The sequence below is a fragment of the Cyprinodon tularosa genome, unplaced genomic scaffold, assembly GCF_016077235.1.
Source record: "Cyprinodon tularosa strain WSP-4 unplaced genomic scaffold, ASM1607723v1 ctg502, whole genome shotgun sequence".
In the NCBI taxonomy this organism is placed as follows: Eukaryota; Metazoa; Chordata; class Actinopteri; order Cyprinodontiformes; family Cyprinodontidae; genus Cyprinodon; species Cyprinodon tularosa.
Window position 1 is genome coordinate 135,992 of NW_024039233.1, and position 25,966 is coordinate 161,957.

The following is a 25,966-nucleotide window of genomic DNA, read 5'->3' on the forward strand; positions in this document are numbered from 1 at the left end:
TATTACTCTGCATTCAGGTGAATCTGCCAGCTGTTATTCTGTGTAAACTATGCTTGAGATTCAAGTTAAATCCACAGTTAACTCTCTGCACATATCAGATACATTCACAGCAGCTTCTATTCAAAATATAACAATTTATAAAAAATAATTACACTCCCTGTCAAACTGGTGAATCTCAGCTAAAACTAATTATGCATACCCCACAGTTCAAAGTTTGGGAAAAAAGTAGCAGCTTTAGTCCGGGAAATATGGTACCTTTGTCATACATAGAGAGGAAAAGAAAATGGCTGAAACTATTATCAAAAAGTGTTGCAATGATGTCACAGTTCAACATAGATTTTATGTTTAAGAGCCAAAGATTGTCTTGAAGAGTTAGAATTTAGTTTAAACTAGTGTTTGGATCCACTGGGATGTGTTTAAAACAAGTTCTTCCTCTCAGAAGATAAAACTTGGTCAGTTTATTGAGAAACTGCTGATTTCTACTTAAAACATCATTAGCTAATATTTGGAAAGCAGGGCTTCCAGGGAAAGTACACAGAGGTGCAGCCAGACCATTGTAATAATGGTGTCCAGGTAGTAACCAATGCACACTGAGGGGGGCTGAAAGCGGATCGGCACCAGAACCTCAGGGTCAATCTACAGAAACAAACACAACATTCATATTTTCTAATTAAAGACTAACTCTACTTTCCTACAGTCTTTGCTAACAAATAGACGCATATACACTATATTGCCAAAAGTATTTGCTCACCTGCCTTGACTCACATATGAGCTTAAGTGACATCCCGTTCCTAATCCATAGGGTTCAATATGACGTCGGTCCACCCTTTGCAGCTAGAACAGCTTCAACTCTTCTGGGAAGGCTGTCCACAAGGTTTAGGAGTGTGTTTATGGGAATTTTTGACCATTCTTCCAGAAGCGCATTTGTGAGGTCGCACACTGATGTTGGACGAGAAGGCCTGGCTCTCAGTCTCCGCTCTAATTCATCCCAAAGGTGTTCTATCGGGTTGAGGTCAGGACTCTGTGCAGGCCAGTCAAGTTCATCCACACCAGACTCTGTCATCCATGTCTTTATGGACCTTGCTTTGTGCACTGGTGCACAGTCATGTTGGAAGAGGAAGGGGCCAGCTCCAAACTGTTCCCACAAAGTTGGGAGCATGGAATTGTCCAAAATGTCTTGGTATGCTGAAGCATTCAGAGTTCCTTTCACTGGAACTAAGGGGCCAAGCCCAGCTCCTGAAAAACAACCCCACACCATAATCCCCCCTCCACCAAACTTTACACTTGGCACAATGCAGTCAGACAAGTACCGTTCTCCTGGCAACCGCCAAACCCAGACCCGTCCATCAGATTGCCAGATGGAGAAGCGCGATTCGTCACTCCAGAGAACGCGTCTCCACTGCTCTAGAGTCCAGTGGCGGCGTGCTTTACACCACCGCATCCGACGCTTTGCATTGCACTTGGTGATGTATGGCTTGGATGCAGCTGCTCGACCATGGAAACCCATTCCATGAAGCTCTCTGCGCACTGTTCTTGAGCTAATCTGAAGGCCACATGAAGTTTGGAGGTCTGTAGTGATTGACTCTGCAGAAAGTTGGCGACCTCTTCGCACTATGCGCTTCAGCATCCGCTGACCCCGCTCCGTCAGTTTACGTGGCCTACCACTTCGTGGCTGAGTTACTGTCGTTCCCAAACACTTCCATTTTCTTATAATACAGCTGACAGTTGACTGTGGAATATTTAGGAGCGAGGAAATTTCACGACTGGATTTGTTGCACAGGTGGCATCCTATCACAGTTCCACGCTGGAATTCACTGAGCTCCTGAGAGCGACCCATTCTTTCACAAATGTTTGTAAAAACAGTCTGCATGCTTAGGTGCTTGAATTTATACACCTGTGGCCATGGAAGTGATTGGAACACCTGATTCCAATAATTTGGATGGGTGAGCAAATACTTTTGGCAATATAGTGTATTTAAACATCCATGCTGTCGAAATTAAAGGTGTAGAGGAGGAAATTCTTTCAGGTTAGAGTTCTGGGACGAACATCCTATTCATTGACATTACTTCCCTACTTTTATCAGTAATTGTTCTGCATAATATTGACTAATTTCTACATTAAATGGATTATTATTATTAGATTAGTTGTTTATCTCTGATTTCATTGAAGACTCCTTGGTGACTTGCAGAGATGTGATTTTCTCTTTACCCCATAAGACAAAATCTAGTTCTGAAAAGAGCAGAAATTCTGGATTTATCATCTTTAATGTTAGTTTATTGATTAACATCATTAACCAGCAACTGTTACATTATGAAAAATTTAAATGATAAATAAGTTAGATCATTTTAAAACTGCTGCCACCATCTGTGTTACCGGGAAAAACTGGTAGGGGTGGCCAATGATTGGCTGAGGGTGGCCCTGGTCACCCCTGGCCCCGCCCCTAAAAGTGCATAAAGCGTGAGCAAAAAGCAGCCTTATCAAACCCCTAGCTACTGTAAAGGAGCCCACAGAGCGCTAATGGTTTCTTAGCGCACCTTCAGTGCTGCTGTAGCTCTTGGTAAAACAGACTAGTGCCAAACCCCCCCACTCTTTTCCTAAGAAAGCCATTTTCAACACAGTCACATGATTCAATGTAATGGAGAGCCAATCTATCACAGACCTTCCAACCAGCCTAAACTAGATCGGTGTGATCTACCGTGGAATAGAATTCAACTTTATTGGCATTACTCTGTCACAGCTACGAACCCCTCCCCCTCGGGGAGCCGTGGGCTGCCATTGTGTGGCTCTCAGGGAGCAGTGTGGGGTTAAGGGTCTTGCTCAAGGACCCAGAGTGCCAGTCTGTGGGAGTGGGGCTTGAAATCAGAACCTCTGGGATCCAATCGTAATTCTCTGTAAGGGTGACTCCCCCTTACAGAGAAGCAGCAGGTGTGGTCGCGATGGACGGCAGGCTCCATGGCTAATGTCAGCCATGCTGGCAAAGGCTTTGGAGAGGAGATTGAACGTGAGCAGAGGAAAAAGACAGATGCAGGTTTCCTGTTTTGGGAAAGATAGTGATAATCACTATCCAGGATTAAAGCTGGAGTGAACCTCTAGGATTTGTTTCACCTAAGTAACAAAAAAACAAATGCCAAGCAAAAAATGATTCTACTCAGGTTTGTTAAAATATTGAGTAAAAGTCCAAGGTTTTACTTCTGGTTAGATTGTTAGTGTGGTTTAATGTTTAAGATTGTCTCTAAAATTCAGGAATTTTTACTGAGATGATGGATATTCCTGAGATGAGTGTTCTGATTGCATCCCTGTCTGTTAGTGGTACTGCCTCAGTAAGTGATCTGTGTTTTATGGTCCGCAGTCAGCTAAAGCCCAGTCCAGTCCTTTTGGTATTGGGTCTGGCCACAACTACCAGACTGACCCAGCCTCCTACAGCCCGCTGTCATCCCCCGCCACCTCCTCCCCCAGTGGGAATGCTTATTCAGGCCTGACCAACCGCAGCACAGCTTTTGGTAAGCCCGCCTCTTTATTTCAGTTGTCATTTCCAAGTGTTTGCTGATGTTTGGGTTTGTTTTTTTGGGTTTAAGGAAGGACATTCAATTCAGTTTAATTTACTGAGCTCCAAATAACGTGCAGTCTCAATGTGCTTTACAGAATCTATTCAATCAATTCATCCAAACATCTTGGGTAAAAGTTTTCTACCTAAGAAACCCCACTGAGTCGTTCCAGTCAGATAAACTCTGAGTCGGTTTTTATTGGTGAAAAATATGAAAGAGAACCAGAAACGGTCAGTCATAGACGGTAGAGAGAGCATACCGTTAGAGATCGAACTAACAGATACCGCAGAGTAGAGATAGAATGAAAAAGTGGTCTCTATGTCCTCCAGCAGTCTAAGCCTATTAGGGCGGGGTATGCCAAGTTGAGCACATGGGCAAAGCAGCCAACATGTCATAGCTGAGTGATATCAACAGCAACTAGCATGTTGGCAGCATTATCTGTAACAACAGCGGCTACTTTTCCGGTTATGCCCCATTTGTTCATTGCCTCCATCAACATGTTGGCTATGTTGCTCCCTGTATCATGTCCGTGAAGCAGCCTGGTCTGAAGCCCATTTGAAACTAATTTCCACTCATTTGATACGAAAAGAGAAGTGATGGTTATGTAGGGGTCGGTCGCTCTCGAAGTCCAGCCATCGCAGGTCAGCGCGACTCTTTCAGCAGCCTTTAGCTACTCCAGCACAGCCGTCTTCACCTCTGTGTCAGTGCCGGTACAGCCACTTCTGTTTACAGGTTGGTATTGCGTAGCGTGGTTCGAGTGTATTTAACATGTTCTAGAAACCCTGGTTTTCAGCAACGCTGTACGGTCGTAGATCCTTACAAATGACCATGGCCACAGACTTGGTGATTATCTCTGGGCGAGCAGAACTTGGTGGCAGTTTAGAGATAAATGATTTATCAATTTGTGTCTGTTTGGAGTCGACAGGCTGTGCTTTGGTTTTTTGTAGCGCCTCTGCATGATATCTGATTAAGGGGTTGCGTAGGTTCGTCGTGTTACTGCAGTACTTTAATTCTGTCTAGCACAGCTTACAAACGACCTTGCTTTTATCGATTTCCTGAGTTCTGGATTTCAACGAGGAAAAAAAAAACAATTAGCCCAAACGTCTGACTTAGAAGTTGGTGTTCTGCTGGTGTTCGCCATGACTTGTGTGCTCTAATTCGGCCTCTGCACTGGCTGAGAATGGTAACCAAACCAACAGCGCCCCCAACGGTCAGGAGGTGAATCGATTCTGAGGGGCTCCCACATCGATTATGAATTTTGCGTGTAATAATTGCGATGCATCAATTCTTCAATTATTTTACCCACCCCTGAAACCTATAGCTTTAGCTCTCTTTTTCATTTTCATCAGAACTCTGGCTGCAGCATTTTGCATCAGCTGAAGGCTTTTAACTACAGCTTGTGGACTTCCTGATATTAAAGAATTACAATAGTCCAGCCTTGAAGTAACAAATGCATGGACTAGTTTCTCAGCATCACCCCTGGACAGGAGATTTCTCATTTTTGCAATATTCCTCAGATGAAAGAAGGAAATTCTAGAAACCTCTTTGATCTGGGATTTAAATGACAGGTCCTGATCAAAAACAACACCAAGATTTTTTACTTTATTATCTGAAATCAGTTTAATCCCGTCCAAATGAAGTGACTGACTAATCAGCTTCTTTTTCAAAGACTCTGGTCCAAAGACTATAACTTCTGTTTTGTCTGCATTCAGAAGGAGAAAGTTAAGAGTCATCCAGGTTTTTATGTCTTCAGACATGCCTGTAATCTATGTAATGGGTTAGCTTCATCTGGATTATAGACAGATATAGCTGAGTATCATCAACATAACAGTGGAAATTAATCCCATGCTGTCTAATAATTCTACCGATTGGGAGCATTTATAAAGTAAAGAGAATTGGTCCTAGCACTGATCCCTGTGGTACTCCACAGGTAACCTTTGAGCGTAAGGAAGATTTGTCATTAATGTAAACAAATTGAAATAAGACTGATAGATAAGATTTAAACCAGTCTAGTGCTGTTCCTTTAATTCCAACAAAATATTCAAGTCTTTCTAAAAGAATATTATGGTCAACTGTATCAAATGCAGCACTGAGATCCAACAGGACGAGCACAGATACAAGTCCATTATCTGAGGCCATGAGAATATCATTAGTGACTTTCACCAGAGCTTTTTCAGTGCTATGATGAGCTCTAAAGTCAGACTGAAACTCTTCCCCATCATTAACTACTAATGTCTTGGAGCAGAGATGTGATGAAGTAAATGAAGTGGATTCAGAGTCGGATTCATTTTATGAAAATCATGATTCACTCCCTTAAAATGATTTCAAAATGAATTTGATTAGGCCTTACAGGACACTGTCTGAACTGGGTAATTGATGGGTAACATTAGAGACGCTGCAGACAGGTGTTAAAGTACGACTCCGCCTCCTGGTCTGGACCCAGGATGATCAGAATGTTGGCTGCACCGTTCACAGCGGGTGGACGCAGTCTCTCTAGATTAGTTCTCCCATGAAGCTAACCAATTATCAGTGTAGCCCACATTGTTTCCAAGACAACATACGGTTAAATATGTCAGCCTGGTCACATAAGGGAGGGCGGCATTCATTACCAGCAGCCTGAACAACTTTAAGATTAAATTTCGGGCAGGATTTGATGCTCCTCTTAGTGGCTCCCAGCTGTTAGCTGCTGGATCTGGAAGTTCACCAACCCAGAGAACCCCTCCAAAGCTACAAACATATGGCGCTTGATACGCCTACCCTTATGGCCAAAGGAGGCGGGGCAATCCCTTCAGATGCTACACTGAGACAGACGGAGACAGTCATAGCAGCGCTATGATGCAAGGCTAGGCTAGTGAGCGCTAAAGCAGCCACGGCTCGCACTGACATGGAATGATAACCGGATGTGAGGGAAGAACCTTCCCCAGCAGCTGTTTGATCAGCTGGAAGAAACAGAAGCTGTCGGAGATGTGGATCCGGTTCTCTGCAGATATCTCTACACATGGTGCATCAGAACAGGACAGGGTTGGTCCATGCCAGTAACTGACTGGCTGTTTGCAGATGTTCCAGGAGAGGGAAGTCAGAGCGGAGGCCAGTTCCAGGGTCGGCCCAGTGAGGTGTGGTCTCAGTGGCAGAACCAGCATCATTCCCAGCAGTCTGGGGAACAGCACGCGCACGCCAATCCCAGCCAGACGGAGGTCTTCCAGGTAACGCTCTCTGGACTTTACCTGTTAAATCCTTTCAGTTTACGTTTCTGATCTGTCATCCAATATCTCTGTAGGACATGCTGCCCATGGCTGGAGACCCCACCCAGGGAACGGCCAACTACAACATTGAGGATTTTGCTGACCTCGGCATGTTTCCTCCCTTCTCCGAGTAAAAGCTGCTTCTGCACATTTCTCTTTGCATCACAGAAGGACTCATGTTTGCATTTTGTTTTCATGCTTCACCTCATTTTTATCTGAAGCTGAATGAGCAGCACTTAGAGGAAAGAATGTCTGATCGGTTTGATTGTCATGCTCCCATGTTGCTCCTGCTCTGCTCAGTGTGGAGATGATGGATGTCTGACCTACAGATGGATGCAGCCTCTCATCTTCTACTGGATGATTTAACTGATGGTTCATCAGACACAACTGGAGATTTCAAACAGTCGGCAACATGCATCTTCTTCCTTAGAACAGAAATCAGTAATTTTATGCTAATTGCAGTTTCTCCTGTTTGCCAGCAGGTGGCAGCGCCTGTAAAAAAGACTTAATTTACTGAAATCATTTAACTACACTAAAAATACTCACTATGTAAATGTTTCATAAAACCTTGAAATGTTTTTGTTTTATCTTCTCTGAAACAGAATCATTTGTTTATCACCACCTAAAAGGTTTCTGCTGTTTATTGTATGATGATGATGATGATGGCGGCACGTTTTTAACAATAGTTCATTATCCAGTATCCAAACACACATCATGCTACCATACGATACGATACAATACACTACCATACCATACGGTACCATATGATACGATAACAACTTTCAACATCAATGCTGCTTTCAAACCAAAAGCTTTATGAGTCAAAAACGCTCAGACACAGAAATCTGGACGCAGGATCAAACTGTGGCTCGGCTCTAGCTAATCACAGTGTTAAATATCAGTAGATCACATGAGGAACTACCAAACTCTCTGCTTTTAAACTTTGATTGAGCTGCAGGTTTGGCAGCTCCTGCTTTTACCGTGGCTCCGTGTCCCGTCTTTATTCCTGCAGCCTAATCAAATGTACAGTTTATGGTCAGCCTAAAGCGCCTGGAATGGGACAAGATAGATTCTAATCTATTTGTAAAAACAGCAAGGACTCAGTTTAGGATTAGAATTAGGATAAGAACAGGTCTGGCTGCTGACCTGACACCTTGAAACTAAGCGGGGCGTAGCGTCAGTCTGCATGGATCAAAGCTCAGCTGCTGACTGACCTTACGTACCTGTCTGGATGAAGCAAACAGCAGCTGGTGGGAGTTCCCAGTTCCAAGCGGCTGCTGTTTGCTGACGGTGTGAAGTCAGACGGCGAATCGGAGGATCTGTCCTTTACTCATCGGAAAGCTTTTAAAACATCCTGTGAGAATCGATCGACCACAAATTAGACGTTCCTTTAAGTGAATCACCTTTCCTATGAGCTCAGTAAATGTTTATAAGGTGACTGCAGCATCAGACCAACACTGATCCCAGCAGATAAAACCTTTCTTCCATTCAGTGTCATGTTACCAGTGAGGGAATCTTTAGGTGACGATGGGATCGTGTTCCTGAAGGAACTGCACACATTGCAGTCTTTTGCTAAAGCTCTAAAATAATTTTTCCAATATTGGGATTTCTACGTCATCTTACTTTCTCTTTAGTCCATTTTTTGTGCAAGTCTTGATGATATTGTGTATAATGTGAGTGTGTAACTATCAGTATATCGTTGCTTAGTTTGTTGTACACTGACTTCTAGAGCCGTTCAACTGTAAATGTGACTCATTATTTTGTGTAACAAGTTGTGCTGTGAAAATAAATTCTCGCTTTGGTGGCTTCCATTGATCCCAGTTATCCTACCAACAGGTTCATACCTAAACTATGACTTTGATTGTTGCAGAGTAAACGTCATTCAAAGATCCCCCGTCTCCCTCCCTCCCTCGGTGGACCAAAACAGCAAAAAATTGACAACTTCTCTTAATAATCCAAGAATAAAGTTGGTATGACAATAAATGTCGATATAGAATAAAGTCCGATCTTCAGTCGTTTCATAACTAACCATCTCATCCAGATTATCTAGCGGTAATCTGAGCTCTGTTTGTAAACATCATTTCATAATAAATCCTAATTTGATGCTGATTGGCTGAAATGTTTAAAGTTTCCTTATCTGTAAAATCAAATCAACACGAAAAGATCAAAATATTTTCTACATCCCTCATTTTAGGATGACAGCATAAAGTTATTAAATAATACTGACTTTAATTTGGTAATATATTAATCTCGCATTATTATGACTTTAATCTCGTAATATAACGATTTTTGCAATGTCATGCATTCTTTATGGTAAAATTAAGACTTTATTCTAATAAATGTAATCTCATAAAATGACAACCTGTTAAAAACAGTTGTTTTCTGTCTGGCCATAACAGCCTCCCACCAGCTGGGGGCGCTAATGATTTGACCAGCTGCCATAAAACCCCAGAAGAAGCAGAAGCAGGGAAGCCCATAGATATCTATGGGAAGCCTAGTTATCTGTTCAGATTCAATGTCTTGCCTGACTAGTTTTAAAAGTGGAAAATCTGAAAGCCGTCAAGATCTTTTAGATGAAGTCAGTTATTTAATGTATGGTATAAGGCAACAAAATATAAGTATTCAATTCACATGGGTTCCAGCACACAAAGGAATCTTAGGTAATGAAAAAGTAGATAAGTTAGCTAAAGAAGTAGTTAAAGTAGGAGAAATTGAATATGATGTCCCGCTAAGTAGAACAGAAATAAAAGTAATTATTAAAGATAAAATAAATAAGGTATGGCAGAAGAGATGGAATTTAGAAAAAAAAGGAAGACATTTATATAAAATACATAAAGATATTAGCATAGGATATAACAGTATAATGAGTAGAAGAGAGGAAATATGGATAAACAGGTTAAGGATTGGGCATACTAGTTTAAATGCAGGTCTAAAAATAATAGGGAAACATCCAACGGGTAATTGTTGTTATTGTGGAGAAATCGAAGGAGTAGAACATGTGTTGATCTATTGTAGCAAATATATAAAAGAGAGGAAAGAACTGGAAAGGGTAATGGGGAGTTCAGTAAAGATGGCAGATTTATTAGGGAAGCATCAATCAGATAAGATAATTAAAGCACTTATTAAATATTTAAAAGATACAGAATTAGCTGGGAGAATTTAGTGTGTGTATGTGCGTGTGTGTAAGTATAGATAGAATTTAGTTTCATGAAGATATAAAGATATATAGACATTATATTTCTGAATTACATCTCCGTCCAGTTGATGGCGGTAATGCACACAGGATGCAAACTGCCAGAAAACTCAATAGAAGAAGAAGAAGAAGAAGAAGCAGAAGCAGGAAGTAGTAGTGAAGCGATGGAGCAGGAGCTGCTGCTTTGATCGGACTGATGTAGAAACCACCGCCTCTGCTTCAGGATGTGGACCAACCGGAAGTCAGGAGGGCTTCTCCTGAAAGCCGTCAGCCATTTTCTGAAGCTCCGCTGCGGACCCACCGTCCGCACGCAGTGTCCCCGTAACCCCGCAGCGTCCGGGCCGCCCTGGAGGCTCCTGTTCTTCGGTACCGACCAGTTCGCCGTGGAGTCTCTCAGGCTGCTGACCCTTTGCAGGTAACCGGGATTGCCATGTCAATTAGACCCTGGTCGTTTGGTACCTGACTTCCTACCTGGTGTCATTTCTTCATAATAAGAGAGAAAGTCAAACAATTAAAATGATCCACATTTCCTCCTAAAGATCGAATCTGCCAAAGTTTTACAGCTTCAGGATTATAAGAATAAAAGCCTGGATTAGACCCCACCTTAACCCCAGCAGGACCAAGCCAGTCCCAATGGACTTTCCTTCACTTGTTCCTGAATAATATTAAAGAGGAAACAACATCCAGAGGTCTGTAATCCAGAGGTGGATCATCCAGAGGTGGATCATCCAGAGGTAGATAATCCAGAGGTAGATAATCCAGAGGTGGATCATCCAGAGGTAGATAATCCAGAGGTCTGTAATCCAGAGGTCTGTAATCCAGAGGTCTGTAATCCAGAGGTGGATCATCCAGAGGTTGATCATCTAGAGGTCTGTAATCCAGAGGTCTGTAATCCAGAGGTGGATAATCCAGAGGTCTGTAATCCAGAGGTGGATAATCCAGAGGTCTGTAATCCAGAGGTGGATAATCCAGAGGTCTGTAATCCAGAGGTGGATAATCCAGAGGTCTGTAATCCAGAGGTGGATCATCCAGTGGTCTGTAATCCAGAGGTGGATCATCCAGTGGTCTGTAATCCAGAGGTGGGTAATCCACCCCACATGACCCCTGGCATAACCCGCCCCCCACCTGTAGAGCAGAGCTGAGGCTGAACTGCAGGATCAAACCTGCTGCTCTTTTAGTTTGTCCTGCTCCTATATGTGGCCAACATGGCCGACTAACGAGCCAAGGTTTAGTCTGAGATGATGGCGCCCTGAAGGATCATCTCCTCCATCTGGTCTCCTGGACTCATGGCATCGATTGAAACATCAGCCTGGTCTCATTCTGTGCATAAAGTCTTCTCTGTTTATGTTGCAGGAATTCCAGCGATGGCGTGGTGGAGAAGCTGGAGGTCGTGACCTTACCTGGTGATCTACCTGTGAAGAGATTTGCTCAGGAAAACCAGCTGCCTCTCCACAGCTGGCCCCCCCATGACGTGGAGGGCCAGTTTGATGTTGGCGTGGTGGTATCATTCGGCCGCCTACTTCATGGCGAACTAATCGACAAGTTTCCCTAGTGAGTCTTTCTAGTTTGCGGTTGACTGTATTTTGTTGTTAACGGCTAGAACGGCGTAGATTGTAGACGCCTACCGTGTGCCGATCAATCCACAAACCATTTTCATGCGGTTGCTGATCACCATCTTTATTTCCCCATCAACTGCATCTCACTTTATTTCATCTTTGCAAAGAGAGAACAGTTCATCATATGGTCCTTATTGCACGGTAATCAGCCCTGTTCTGATCGTTCTATGATGTAAAGCAGTCAGAGTATAAAACAAATTAGACACTTTGATTAAACAGTAAGATGTTCTGAATAAACCTTTAGAAATAACCTGGCTTTTTATGGGAAGAAAGTAGGTCTGGTCTACAAACACTCAGGCATTGTGTGGCCTTGCAGGTGAAACAGACTGAGTGAAAAACTTTTTCAGGGAGAAAATAGCATAAATCAATATATGAAATGAGGGATGAGTGTTGGTTTGGATATCTGTGATCATTTTGCTGTGTAAAGCCTGTTTTAATCTTATAGATTAAGTTTTCATCTTTTCCCACAAATCTGGTTAATCAATGATTTTTCCCCATTCATTTTCTCTAATAAAAAATGGCAGACATTGTATTTTAGTCATCCCGTCTGTGAGGTGACCTTCATTTAAAGGGAAGCAGACAATGACAGCGGGGGACACAAAACACCTCATGGTGTCATCAGCATAGAAATGGAACTTCACTATTTATTGGATGTTTCTGATAATAAGGATGAAAACCAGAGTGGCTGACTGAGGAACTCTCTAACATGATGGCAGTCAGAAGTAAAACCACCTGAGTTACAGCAGACAGACCTGCCGCTGCTCGCTTGTCTAAAAGATCACACTCGCTGGTCCAATAAGTTTTATTTTTTATCAGTAGAATGAATAAAGTCCTTAAAAACCTTTCCTCTCTTTTTTTGAACATTTTCTATTCAGTGGGATCTTGAACGTTCACCCCAGCCTGCTGCCGAGGTGGAGAGGTCCCGCCCCCGTCTTCCACACCATCATGAACGGCGACTCGCTGACTGGAGTCACCATCATCCAGATTCTTCCCAACAAGTCAGCATTTTTTCTTTCAACTGCTGGTTGGTCACAGACTGGGAGCTACAGCAGCAGCTCTGATGACGTCCTGTAAAAATCTGAACATTAATCCCCTAAAACAGCAGCTTCTTCCAGACGTCTCTCCTCAGTAAATGTTAAACACAAATGCAGGAAAAACTGTTATAGGAGAATTCTATTCAGTTTATTTCTATAGCTCCAATTCACATCATGTAATCTCAGGTCACTTTACACCAGATTATCCAGTCAGATTGATTCAAAGTTTTCTAGCAGAATGTAGAGATTGAACTAACAGATTCTGCAGAGTGGGAGAATAGAGATAGAATGAAGCAGAATGATGAAAAAGGGGTCCCTATGTCCTTCAGCAGTCTAAGCCTATAGCAGCATAACTATAGAGATAGCTCAGGATAACCTGGGACACTCCAACTATAAGCTTTATCAAAAAGGAAAGTTTTAAGCCTAGCTTAAAAGTAGACAGGGTGTCTGCCTCACGGACTAAAACTGGTAGTTGGTTCCACAGGAGAGGAGCCTGATAACTAAAAGATCTGCCTCCCATTCTATTTTTAGAAATTCTAGGAACCACTAGCAAACCTGCAGATTGAGAGCGAAGTGCTCTGTTAGGAACATAAGGAACAATCAGATCTCTGATATCAGATGGAGCTTGGCCATTTAAGGCTTTATATGTGAAAAGGAGGATTTTAAATTCTATTCTGGAAGGAAAGAAGTCCTAACCAAACACCCAGAGGAACGGAGAATGTTCTAGCTGGATGATACTCAGCTGTCTGTTTTTAGGTTATGAGCCTTTGAAATGAAGATACATTTCCTTTAAATCCTCATTAAAACATTTTCCTCTAGAACCAATAAACAGGGCGACTCCACATGAACACATTTAGTGCAAACACCATTCCTGCTGGTTTGGTGGGATATCTGACCTACCTGGCTTTATCTTGTAGGTTTGACGTTGGCCCCATCCTAAACCAGGAGCTCCATCCGGTTCCTAATCTCTGCAGTGCTGAAGATCTGGGTGCTGCTCTGGCCACCAGAGGAGCTCATCTTGTAAGTTGGGATATTGGTGGAATCGTTGCTTCTCGTTTTACAAACAATTAACAAAGCTGCTCTGTTTTCCAGTTGGTTGTTACGTTACGGAAGCTTCCTGAAAGAATTGCTAATAAACGAGAGCAAGGGACGGCGGGTGTAACGTTTGGTACGTGGGTCTGCATTTCAATAATACAAACATTTCATTTCCTGTTTGATTTTAGAATAAAAGGACAATTCAGACCAACTTCCAGATATTAAGAGGAATTAAAGTATTTAGTTTCGGAGATTTAACTGGCTTTAAGCTTCAAAAAGAACAATAACTCAGTTAGGAAAGCGTAGCTGAAAGCTTAACTTTGGCCCCTTTAGAGTCCGTATAGAAGAACAGTCTATAGCGCATTAAACTAGTGGAAAAAAACCATAATCTGCTGCTTCAATCTAGTTTTATATTCTGAGCAGTGCCACAGACTGATCGACTCCATGCCACGCCGCATTGCTGCAGTAATACAGGCCAAAGGAGGCCCAACTAAATACTGAGTGCTGTACATGCTCATACTTTTCATGTTCATACTTTTCAGTTGGCCAACATTTCTATAAATCCTTTGTTTTTATTGGTCTTCAGTAATATTCTAATTTTCTGATATGATGAATTTGAGATTTTCATTTGTTGTCATTTGTAATCATCAAAATTAAACAAAATAAACATCTGAAATATATGAGTTTGTATGTAATGTATGAATATAATATACAAGTTTCACTTTTTAAATGGAATTACTGAAATCAATCTACTTTTTCATGATATTCTAATTTTATGACCAGCACCTGTAAGTGGGTCGGTTTCTGTGCCGGAGCTCAGATTACAGCAGGTATTTAGTTTCAGCGTCTCCAGATTATCTTTAAGCTGCGCTTCATGTTCATATTTTCTTACAGTCTTGGTATAATTGCTGCTGTCAGTGTGTCGCTCTGTCAGTCAGTCAATTATTGAATTAGTTGAGGAGTATTTGAATAATCAATAATCTGATCAACTGTTTGAGCCGAACTAAAAGTTAAACTAGTTCCATAAATCTGTCAGAATAAGTCTTGTTTGAACTTTATCTTCAGCAGGTTAGCTCTGGCTAACGTTCACTGGAATATTTCCTTATCTTCAGCGGCTTAGCTCTGGCTAACGTTCACTGGAATATTTCATTATCTTCAGCAGGTTAGCTCTGGCTAACGTTCACTGGAATATTTCATTATCTTCAGCAGGTTAGCTCAGGCTAACGTTCACTGGAATATTTCATTATCTTCAGCAGGTTAGCTCTGGCTAACGTTCACTGGAATATTTCATTATCTTCAGCAGGTTAGCTCTGGCTAACGTTCACTGGAATATTTCATTATCTTCAGCAGGTTAGCTCTGGCTAACGTTCACTGGAATATTTCATTATCTTCAGCAGGTTAGCTCTGGCTAACGTTCACTGGAATATTTCATTATCTTCAGCAGGTTAGCTCTGGCTAACGTTCACTGGAATATTTCATTATCTTCAGCAGGTTATCTCAGGCTAACGTTCACTGGAATATTTCATTATCTTCAGCAGGTTAGCTCGGGCTAACGTTCACTAGAATATTTCATTATCTTCAGCAGGTTAGCTCGTGCTAACGTTCACTGGAATATTTGATTATCTTCAGCAGGTTAGCTCGTAGTAACGTTCACTGGAATATTTCATTATCTTCAGCAGGTTAGCTCTGGATAACGTTCCCTGGAATATTTCATTATCTTCAGCAGGTTAGCTCGTAGTAACGTTCACTGGAATATTTCATTATCTTCAGCAGGTTAGCTCTGGATAACGTTCCCTGGAATATTTCATTATCTTCAGCAGGTTAGCTCAGGCTGACGTTCACTGGAATATTTCCTTATCTTCAGCGGCTTAGCTCTGGCTAACGTTCACTGGAATATTTCATTATCTTCAGCAGGTTAGCTCTGGCTAACGTTCACTGGAATATTTCATTATCTTCAGCAGGTTAGCTCAGGCTAACGTTCACTGGAATATTTCATTATCTTCAGCAGGTTAGCTCTGGCTAACGTTCACTGGAATATTTCATTATCTTCAGCAGGTTAGCTCTGGCTAACGTTCACTGGAATATTTCATTATCTTCAGCAGGTTATCACAGGCTAACGTTCACTGGAATATTTCATTATCTTCAGCAGGTTAGCTCGGGCTAACGTTCACTGGAATATTTCATTATCTTCAGCAGGTTAGCTCGTGCTAACGTTCACTGGAATATTTGATTATCTTCAGCAGGTTAGCTCGTAGTAACGTTCACTGGAATATTTGATTATCTTCAGCAGGTTAGCTCTGGCTAACGTTCACTGGAATATTTCATTATCTTCAGCAGGTTAGCTCGTGCTAACGTTCACTGGAATATTTGATTATCTTCAGCAGGTTAGCTCGTAGTAACGTTCACTGGAATATTTCATTATCTTCAGCAGGTTAGCTCAGGCTAACGTTCACTGGAATATTTCATTATCTTCAGCAGGTTAGCTCTGGCTAACGTTCACTGGAATATTTGATTATCTTCAGCAGGTTAGCTCTGGCTAACGTTCACTGGAATATTTCATTATCTTCAGCAGGTTAGCTCTGGCTAACGTTCACTGGAATATTTCATTATCTTCAGCAGGTTAGCTCTGGCTAACGTTCACTGGAATATTTCATTATCTTCTGCAGGTTAGCTCGGGCTAACGTTAACTGGAATATTTGATTATCTTCAGCAGGTTAGCTCGTGCTAACGTTCACTGGAATATTTGATTATCTTCAGCAGGTTAGCTCGCGCTAACGTTCACTGGAATATTTCATTATCTTCAGCAGGTTAGCTCTGGCTAACGTTCACTGGAATATTTCATTATCTTCAGCAGGTTAGCTCTGGCTAACGTTCACTGGAATATTTCATTATCTTCAGCAGGTTAGCTCTGGCTAACGTCAGAGGCGTGCACAGACATTTTGGGGGGCAGGTGCTCAGGAGGGGGGGGGCACTTTTTAGCGCACGTGTAACACTTAATTATAAAAAAAAATAAACGCATGTTGAATGAAATTTGACTTTTATTTGTAACATTCTCTAAACGTGAGTTTTCAATGGAAAAAAGTCACACCACCAACAGAACAGACTAAAGCTCATCTTTCTTCTTCTTTCATCTGGCTCATCTCCCTGTTTTCCCTCACCCATCTGCTCTCCCTCATCCTGGTCTTTTTCTGTCTCTGTGTCTTCCCTGAACTCTTCCTCATCTCCTGTCCTGTTATATGTTGATGGTATAGAGCTTCCCTGCTGTGACTGGCTACAATATATTAATAATAACCATCATGACAATAATAATAATAATAATGATAATAATAATAATAATAGCTTTAACAAATATGCCACATTAGTTTAAATAATGGGCTATTAGGGCAACATGACTGGAAGTCTTGTCACGTGGATATGACTTATGGTAGCCTACAAAATAATAGCTATTTTAATACCTGCTGCACAAACCACTTAAAAATAAAATGTGAACAGCTTTTAAGATTTTTCAATATGATTAACCCTCCTTTCTTGGCATTGTGCTGCAATTACTAAATTAATATACAATTAAGACAATAAAGAGACCAAAATGTGTTAATTTATGTTGCCTAACAAAACCTATACAACAGAAAACGTTTGTCTTAACACATAGATTTGTACAGAAGAGGATTAGGGCCACTGAAAAAAAAAAAGTTAACTGATTTTTAAATTTTATTTCAGTTTAACATGGGAATTATTGTCAGAATTCTGAGATCAAAGTCAGAATACTGAGCAAAAAGTCAGAATTCTCAGCAAAAAGTCAGAATTATGAGAAAAAAGTTAGAATTATGAGATTAAAGTCAGCATTCTGACTTTTTTCCCATACTAAACTGAAATTTAAAAATCAGTTAACTTATTTTTTTTTTTTTCAGTGGCCCTAATCCTCTTCCGTAGATTTGCAATTGCAAACTCTACCAAAATTATTTGTAGCCTATGTGGTCGTCCTCACGTTATCTGTCATTGACTTGGGCTACAGTGTAAAACTTTCAGAATCAGAATCAGGTTTATTGCCATTGTTAGTGAAGGAGTTCACAAACTAGGAATTTTTTATGGTACAATCGTGCAACATGAAACATATAATATGGAATAGGTAAATAAAATTATAAAAATATCTAAAAACTGTGGGTATACATCATGCAATAAAATAGACTAATGTATACACTTAAGATAAAAAATATGGATACAAAATATAAAAAGTAAAATAGCATCTTACAAGGAGACAACTAGTTTATCTGGTGACCAGTCGGCAAAATGCGTGTTTGGTGCTGCTGAATGAGACATTTTAATGCACAACAAAATGATTCTGCTTGATCTGTATATTACCTGGCTAATGGGGCACGGGAGAAGCAGCCTGTCAGCGACCGTTCCTGCTATCTGAAAACTGCTATGATGCTGCGCATCTGGCATGCCCTGCGGGCGACCGAGCGAGTTCACGTGACAAAGGAAGAGAGAGAGGCTGATCGGGTGTGCGCAAGTAGGTCGGTCATTTCGGGGCATTGTTTCAGTCGTTTTTAATGGCTCAGGTTTTCAAAAGATCATTTCAAAACCGACCTCAGTAAAATCTTAATAATATTAATAATAATAATAAAAAAAAAAAACGAGTTTCAAAAGGGCATTTTCTTTGATAGAGGGCAAACTTCCTAGTGCTTTAGCACCACCTAGTGTCTATGTGTGCACGCCCCTGGCTAACGTTCACTGGAATATTTCATTATCTTTCCAGGATGACGTCATCCTGGAAAGAAACATCAGCTGTGCTGCTTCTATCAACACCCTTGTTTATAGATGTTGGAGATCGGCCTGTTTTCCAGTGTGGTCCTGTTTCTCTGACCGTGACTGAGTGGATGTGCTCTCTTCGTCCTCTGGCATGGGAGCTGCCTTGGAGCTCGTCTGCCTGGCTGTGTGTTTCCTGGACGGGGCCGCCTTTTACAGCTGCTTTTTGTATCTCTGCTTCTGTCTCCTTGAACCCCAGTCGGCCTCGGCAGATGGCCGCTCACACTGAGCCTGGTTCTGCTGGAGGTTTCTTCCTGTTAAAAGGGAGTTTTTCCTCTCCACTGTCGCTACAAGCATGCTTAGTGTGGGGGATTGTATTTGAGTCAATGAGTCAATGCAATCAACTGGTTTTCCTTAGATAGAAAACTTTGTATTAATTTGACTGTATGATCTGGTTGAACTGTAAAGTGCCTTGAGATGACATGTGTTGTGAATTTGGCGCTATATAAATAAACTGAATTGAAATTGAATTGAATTATCTTCAGCAGGTTAGCTCAGGCTAACGTTCACTGGAATATTTCATTAAAACCTCTTTTTCTCCTGTTTTCTGCAGCTCCTAAAGTGAATAAGAGCATGAGCTGGATCAACTGGGAAGAACAGACCTGTGAGCAGATTGCCTGTTTGTGTCGCGCTATCGGATCCAGGGTGAGAACGGAATCCAGTTGGGTTCGTGTGTTTTGGTCTTTTCAATGTTTTAATGATGCTTTTCCTCCTTAGATCCCTGTGAGGACGACATGGATGGGGAAAACGGTCAAACTTCTGGACTTTGCTGGGAAATGCTCTTCTTCAGGTAACTTCCAGTGTGATTGTTTGACAGTGACTGCTCTCCTTTCTTAGAGGGGGTTGGGAGTTATAGCGGAGGACAAAAGATGCAAAGGATATTTCTAATTTATTAAACTGTCTGCAAAGAACAAAAAAACAACCTTTCCTGGATAAATCTCAGTCAATAGCAGCCTGATGTTGATCCCTCTGCACATCCACTTTCAGCCAGAAATGCTGCAAGCCGAGCACCTTTTATTGGAATAAACAGGCTGCTCTAAAGCTTCAGAATGATTGAAATAAAGAAGTAAGCACTGATGGGCTTAAAGGGCTGGTTAAAGCTGGGCTTAAACTGTGCAGGGTTTTAAAAAAATCACAGCTCACCATGTTTGTTCTCACACTGTGACGCTCTGATGTGATCTAACTGCTCACTAAACCAAAACCAAAGTGGACCAAAACAAGGCTTTGTTGGGCCACTGCAGAGGTCCCAGATTAGTGGTCTGGATCCGGACCCACCTGTTGGCTAATCTGGACCCAACCTGATTTAAAACATTTATAAATTACTGCATGTTGTCCGACGACAGTGTCTAATTTCACTTGCGCCGCTTCTCCTGTTAATACGGTAAAGCCCTGTGGAGCGTCCGGCTCCAGGCTGCACGTGATCCAAATGATCCAATGAGCTGTCAGTCTGGGTTGCTGCTGCTGCTACTTTTAGACACAGCAGGCAAACCTGTGGCAAGCCGGGCGATGGGAAAGAAGGAGAAGACCATGAGAAAAAGAGAGCAGAGAAAGTGTGGACTGCTGGAAGAACTGCGGTGAACTGGTGAAAGAAAAGTGAAATGTTGTGCTCAAAGATGACCCTGCACATTTAGAGGATGTTTGGCTCAACCTGCTGCTGTGAAGCAGGATTCTCCACCATGAACAGAATCAACAATAAATCTGGATCCAGGCTCAAAATGAGCTCCTTGAAATGTGCTTGAGAATGGCTTAGTCTCCATTCAAACCCAGGTTTAAAGCCTCGCAGGGCAGCCTAAAGCCCACTGCCAACATTTAGACAGAAAAAAGAAAGGAAATAACAAACGGTCAGTTCAGGTGTTTGAGAAAAAATGGGAATCAGGAAATTGTCTATAAATCAAACTGATCGGTTGTTGTTATCTACTTTTAAAAAATCACTTAAAGGGGAACACCTTTTTTTTCCATTGGCTCCTTGATTTTCCGTTATTCCATCATGTTCTACTCACCCATATGAGTTTAGTGTCATTTGGAGCCGTTCTGAAGATATTCCGTTAGGTTATATCCAAGTAACGTCTTCCTATGGGCAACGACTTGAAGGCACAAACTGAACTGTTCATCATTTATTCTTTATGGTACGCCAGCATTCATAACATGTAGGCCAATCACTGTCCCTCAGACATCCACAGTTATATTTTTTATATTTATATCTTTTACAAACAAAGCGGCGCCTGTATGACATCATCCAGACTGGAGTAGTGACAGTTAGCCCGGGCCACAGGCGGCTACGCTCTACCCCTTCTATTCATTCTAGCTAATCTGAATCGTTCAATTCCATTTGGAGAGCGAGATCATCTGTGGTAGCAGAACTAGACATCTTCCAGGCATGGGAGGAAAACTAGCAGCAGTTCAGCGGACAGGATGAATGAATGGTAGCCGGCGCACGCGGATGACGTCATACACACTTCTGACAAAATGCAAGCATTGCTTGTGCAGAATGGACGCTATCAGTCAGGATTTGGTCCAGAAGTTGATTGAGAGCAGCAAGGGAGAATTGCAGAGGTCCTGAAGAAGAGGAGTCACCACTGCAAATACTGACTCGCTGCATGAACTCATTCTAACTGTCATTAAAAGCTTTTGTTACTCAGAATATGATGCAATTGTATTTCTGTATGTGATGACAACATCTGACATGAAAACCAGAGGGTAGCAGATCAGGTGAAAATAGAATATCTGTGTCTCTATACTTTTGGCCATGGCTGTAAATGACTGGAAGCTCTTATTCATATAAATGGTTATAAAATAAGTTACTGAAGAAACTTCCAGAAAATCCCTGCATAGATTCAGCTTTTTACTCAGAGAAATGCTCCGATTAAATAAAGTTCCCTAAGAAATTAATCATTTAAAGTTTATTATATTGATCCTGCAAAGCAAATGTAATAAAACGGCTTAAGAAGAAAATCTCCCGGATGGTTTAAAATAACACTTCTTTACATTAAGTCCAATTAGCTGTTTAATATTTTAGAATGCAGGTATCGATGATTTTCATTTAATAATCCTGGTTTTTATTTAATGAACTAAATATTTTAAAGCCACCCAGTATTTCACAGCAGTGGTTTTCAAACATGTCCCCCCTCCCTCTATGCTCAGTGTGTTTAACTGCATTCCTCCCCACCAGCCACCAGGGGGCTGCAGAGGGCTGCCCAGTCCCCTGTTTTAATCCTTTATAGGGCCTTTAAAAATCAACATTTCCAGCCAACAGTGTTACTGGAATCCAGGAGCAGACCTTAGTACCTTTGGAACATTAGATAAATATGGAGATTTGGATGGTAAAAATTCATGTCAATGTAAAAACAAGAAACAACAACTTTCTCAAATATATTAAGAAAAATATTAAAAGTGCTTCTATAAGAAATTCATTAAAACACTCAGAGCTAAAGAAACACATTTATTTGGTCCAACGTAGCCTTAGAGGCATTAATGCTGATACGGACAGTTTTTAGTTTATAAACCTAAATAGAATCGTTAACCATGCTTTTTAACTTTTTAATTTTACTTTTGAACTTTTCTATCAGCTTTTTACCTTTTTTTTCTTAACTTTTTTTCCATCTTAATTTCCAGCAGGTAATACATCATTCAAGGGCTCATCTAATTGGTCAAACGCCAGAATCAGATGTACAGCCATGTAGCAGGATCTTTGCTGAATGGCTGGATATAGATCTAGTGCTTCTAGATCTCACTGAGGGATGGGGGGGGGATTCCATTTGTAAGGCAAGTGATCAGAGACTTGCCCTAAGGCAGCATGCAGGAGCCACTTTAATGATCAGTACCACTCAGGCGTGTCTGAAGGAAAGGACGTTTCCGTGTTAATGGGAAACTTTCTGCATCAAACTGATTTGGGATGATGATCAAAGGGAAACAAACTTTCCTATAAAATAATTTCATTAAAGAAATCAGAATTAGAAAATGATTCTGTTTAGGATGTAAAATGGTGGCTGAAATCCTGCCTCTGAGATCAGGTGAAAACATGACCTTTGACCCGGGCTGATGGCCCCACTGCACCACCTGCCAAGTATGGAAAATGCTTTTGTTTCATTTAAAGATTTTTTTTCTTCTGAAAGCAAAACGTTCTTTAATGCCTTTATTATATCCACATACCCAGTGTTGGGAAAGTTCTCTTTCTATGTGAACTAGTTCAAAGTTCAGTTCACACTTTTTAAAATGAACTAGTTCAGTTCATAGTTCATAATTCAGAGCCACAGACAGCAATTATTTTATCAGTTGTAACTCTGAAACTGTGCGTCAGATTTCATCTTCATATCCAGTTTTGAATCCTTATCCAACCAGGGTTTACATTAGCATAGAGGGGACAGCATTTCCCCATTGTTGCTTTAACGCTTTGTTGCTGTCCATTCACTTCACACTAGTAGCAGCTGCAGCTTTCACCCCTACAGTATATTCTCAAAAACATCAGGAAAAATGTGATGCTTGAATGGTCTTTTTTATGAGGAATTATTAAAAGAAAAACAGGAAAGTAGTCTTTAAGGTGAAAATGTTTTTTTAATTTTAATAATTATTTTAATTTGAAATTTCATTTCAGTACATTCTAAAAAGGAATCCTGGAAAATTATTCCAGGCAGGTTTAAGTGCGGATTTTTTTACTGAAAGCCAGCGGGCAAAGTTTGCAGAGAAATGTAAGATTGTTGCCATCATCCTCACCGACCACCTGGTCATAAAACTGTTTTAAGTGATCATACTGCTGCTTTGTCGCCTCCGTGCTGCTGTGGCTTCCACGCTGCATTTTGTTTTGATGACGCACGCGGCTGTAGGCTACAACACTGGTAGCTGGTGTTGCCAGATTGGGTGTTTTTCCCGCTACATATTAAGGCCTGTTTACGGTGTGATTTAGCCAGGGTTTCGCCTGGAGGGCTCTATAGAAATCTGGCAACCTATTGAACGGAGTTGAACTGAGAGAGCGTGCCGTTCACAGACACCAGAATGAACGAGTTCACAATAACGTTCATCAGGCAGTAATACAGTACGTTCAGTTCACGTTCGCCCAAAATATGAACGAGTTCATGAACTTTCGTTCAATGAACGCATTCAGGCACAACACTGCAAAGACCTTCCTCCACTGGTTCAATTACACTAAAATATCCTTCAGGATTTTTCTTCTAATCTAATAATATTTTTAAATTTTTTTCATGAAGTTCTGAATTTTCATGGCGTTGCAAAATGAGTGCATTCTGTGTTTGCCAATGGAATGAGACAATTTACTTTTAAAATTAGAAAAAAAACTGTAATGTCTTATTTTAAGTGTATTTTATGTGATTATCTGATTTTAATAGTAAAAATCCTCATTCTGTTGGTAGATCATCTTGTTAATTAGAGAAAAAGCGCTCTAATCATGAAAGTTAAAATATATAAATTCTTTCTGACGGCGTTTAAGCAGCTGAAGCTTTCCGTCAATAAAATCTGCTCCATCCTGCAGAGTCACAGGATGAACAGGAGCTGACAGAACATTTCTACAGATAAAGACTCATTCCAGATGTTGTTCTCTGGTGTCTGCAGCTCAGAGGAACCAGCAGCCCGGCTCAGTCTGCTATGATAAGGCCTCCAGCTGCCTGGCTGTCCGCTGTAAGGTAGGTCTACCTCACATCCGTCCTCTAATCATCACGTTTCACAGGATCGGATCTCCTCCTCGCTTCAGTCACTTCCAAACCTTTGGATGTTGATCATCGCCACCAGTTAGCAGAGATCCAGCAGAAATGTGGGAAAGGGTTGGAAGTTGATGGATGCAGTGCTGCCAGATGGGGGCAGTTTACACCCAGCTGAACCTAGACAACATAGAGCTGCACTGCAAAAAACAGCTAGAAATAAGTCAAAATGTCTTAAATTTAGTGTATTTAGCCTTAATTTAAGCTGGTAAATAAGATGATCTTCCAATGGAATTATTATTTTACTCTTAAAATAAGATGATAAGATAAAATACACTTAAAAAAAAAGCGTTTTGGCTCGTAGTTAATTTGATAGAAATATTCAGAATCTGTCAAACCGGAGTGACGCTGGTGAAGATTCTCTGTCATCCAGGTCAAATGATTATAAACAATCCAGTGGACTTGGTTTCGCTTCCCATCCAGGAAGATTTTTCAATTCAAAATGTTTCCCATTTATAAACGACTGAGAACAACTTAGAAAAAGAAAAATGATGTCAGAGGAAAAGGCAGAATTTAACATTAGTTAGAAAAACGGTTGAGTTTTGATCTGTTGGTGGCTGAAGGTGGGCGGGTTTAACGGGTTTTACTCTGGGATGGAAACCATCCTGGTTTAGATGTCATTTTGATGTCAGACCTTTATATGGTTATTAACATGGACGCCACAGTCACTGCTGATGATGCGTAACGTCCACGCTCACCACATCAGCAGGGTCGCCAGATGTCACTGACTCACGTTTTCCAGCCCAAAACATGTTGATAAATCGCCAGTATATACGAAAGCTCGCCCAATTCGAACCAAAGTCTATTGATCTCTAAAGCCATTAATCTGCAGAAAACCATTTTTTACCCACAGACGGCCATCCTAAACTGCCAGATTGGGAAACATCCCAACCTGGCAACAATGGACGATAGACGGGAAACGTTAGCCTTTAGATGCAAAACACCATCATGCATTTGCCAGATATAGGAGCAACATCGTAGTTTGGTTTAAAGAAAGCATTTTAGTTTTATTCTAATTTAGTTTTGTTGCCAGTTTGAAGAAATAGAAAATGACACCATATGCCAACCGTCACCAGGATGAGCAGGAAGGAAGGGCTATATATACTGCATGCATCATTTAGGTAGTTAGCATTGGATTACTTCTGGAGCTCCCTCGGTTATTTACTGTCACAGGTAGGAGCTTTAGCCGGAGAGGAAGTGATGGGGCCGCTATGAGGGCCGGCCCTCACACGCTGACATTAGGACCCGCCCACCGGACAAATATCACAGATCACCAGTCGGAGTCTGGCTGATGCTAATGTGGGGCTCGGCTGTTCTGCACCACACTGCTGCTTCTATTCCTTCAATGTCCTCCTTTGTCTTTATCAGCTGTCAATGTCTCACCTGTTGCTTTTCTCTCCTTTATTTTCCAGGATGGATGGGTGGCATTCAGGACGGTGGTTCTGAACAAAAGACTGACAGCAGCTGATTTCCATAATGGCTACTTGAATCAGACAAGCAGGAAGAGCGGCTCCAGTAAAGGTGCTGAGGGACAGTTTGTCAGTAGAACAGATTCAGCTCAGAAGAAGGTTTGGACGGGTCATTAACACCAATAAAAGCTTCATCACCCTGTTAAATTCCCGTTTTCAGGTTGGTAATAAGAGGAAATGTTCCTCAGGAGATGGACATTATGCCAAATGTGGCCGTTTGAACACATCCATGGAAACACTGACTTATTGTATGATAATATTTTTAAATTAAATGAGTAGTTTTGAAAGTCTCAAAGTTTTTTTGACCTTTGTTAATAG

The 25,966-nt window shown here is 41.3% G+C and overlaps 2 protein-coding genes across 2 annotated transcripts in view; both read left to right on the forward strand.

The window, feature by feature from the left end:
- Window positions 1-8,602, forward strand: part of arnt2 (aryl-hydrocarbon receptor nuclear translocator 2) — a 39,304-nt gene extending 30,702 nt beyond the window's left edge. Inside the window, exons 17-19 of the mRNA XM_038303044.1 lie at window positions 3,350-3,500; window positions 6,603-6,748; window positions 6,823-8,602. Of these exons, the coding sequence (XP_038158972.1) occupies window positions 3,350-3,500; window positions 6,603-6,748; window positions 6,823-6,921 (396 nt within the window). The 3' untranslated portion in view covers window positions 6,922-8,602. The remainder of the gene's footprint in view (window positions 1-3,349; window positions 3,501-6,602; window positions 6,749-6,822) is intronic.
- A 1,514-nt stretch (window positions 8,603-10,116) lies between these two features.
- On the forward strand, window positions 10,117-25,938 carry mtfmt (mitochondrial methionyl-tRNA formyltransferase). The gene is made up of 9 exons (XM_038303041.1): window positions 10,117-10,395; window positions 11,334-11,531; window positions 12,472-12,594; window positions 13,548-13,650; window positions 13,723-13,798; window positions 19,025-19,116; window positions 19,189-19,261; window positions 24,034-24,104; window positions 25,592-25,938. The coding sequence occupies exons 1-9, from the start codon at window positions 10,205-10,207 to the stop codon at window positions 25,763-25,765; spliced, it is 1,101 nt and encodes a 366-aa protein (XP_038158969.1). The 5' UTR covers window positions 10,117-10,204; the 3' UTR covers window positions 25,766-25,938.
- The last annotated feature ends 28 nt before the right edge of the window (window positions 25,939-25,966 follow it).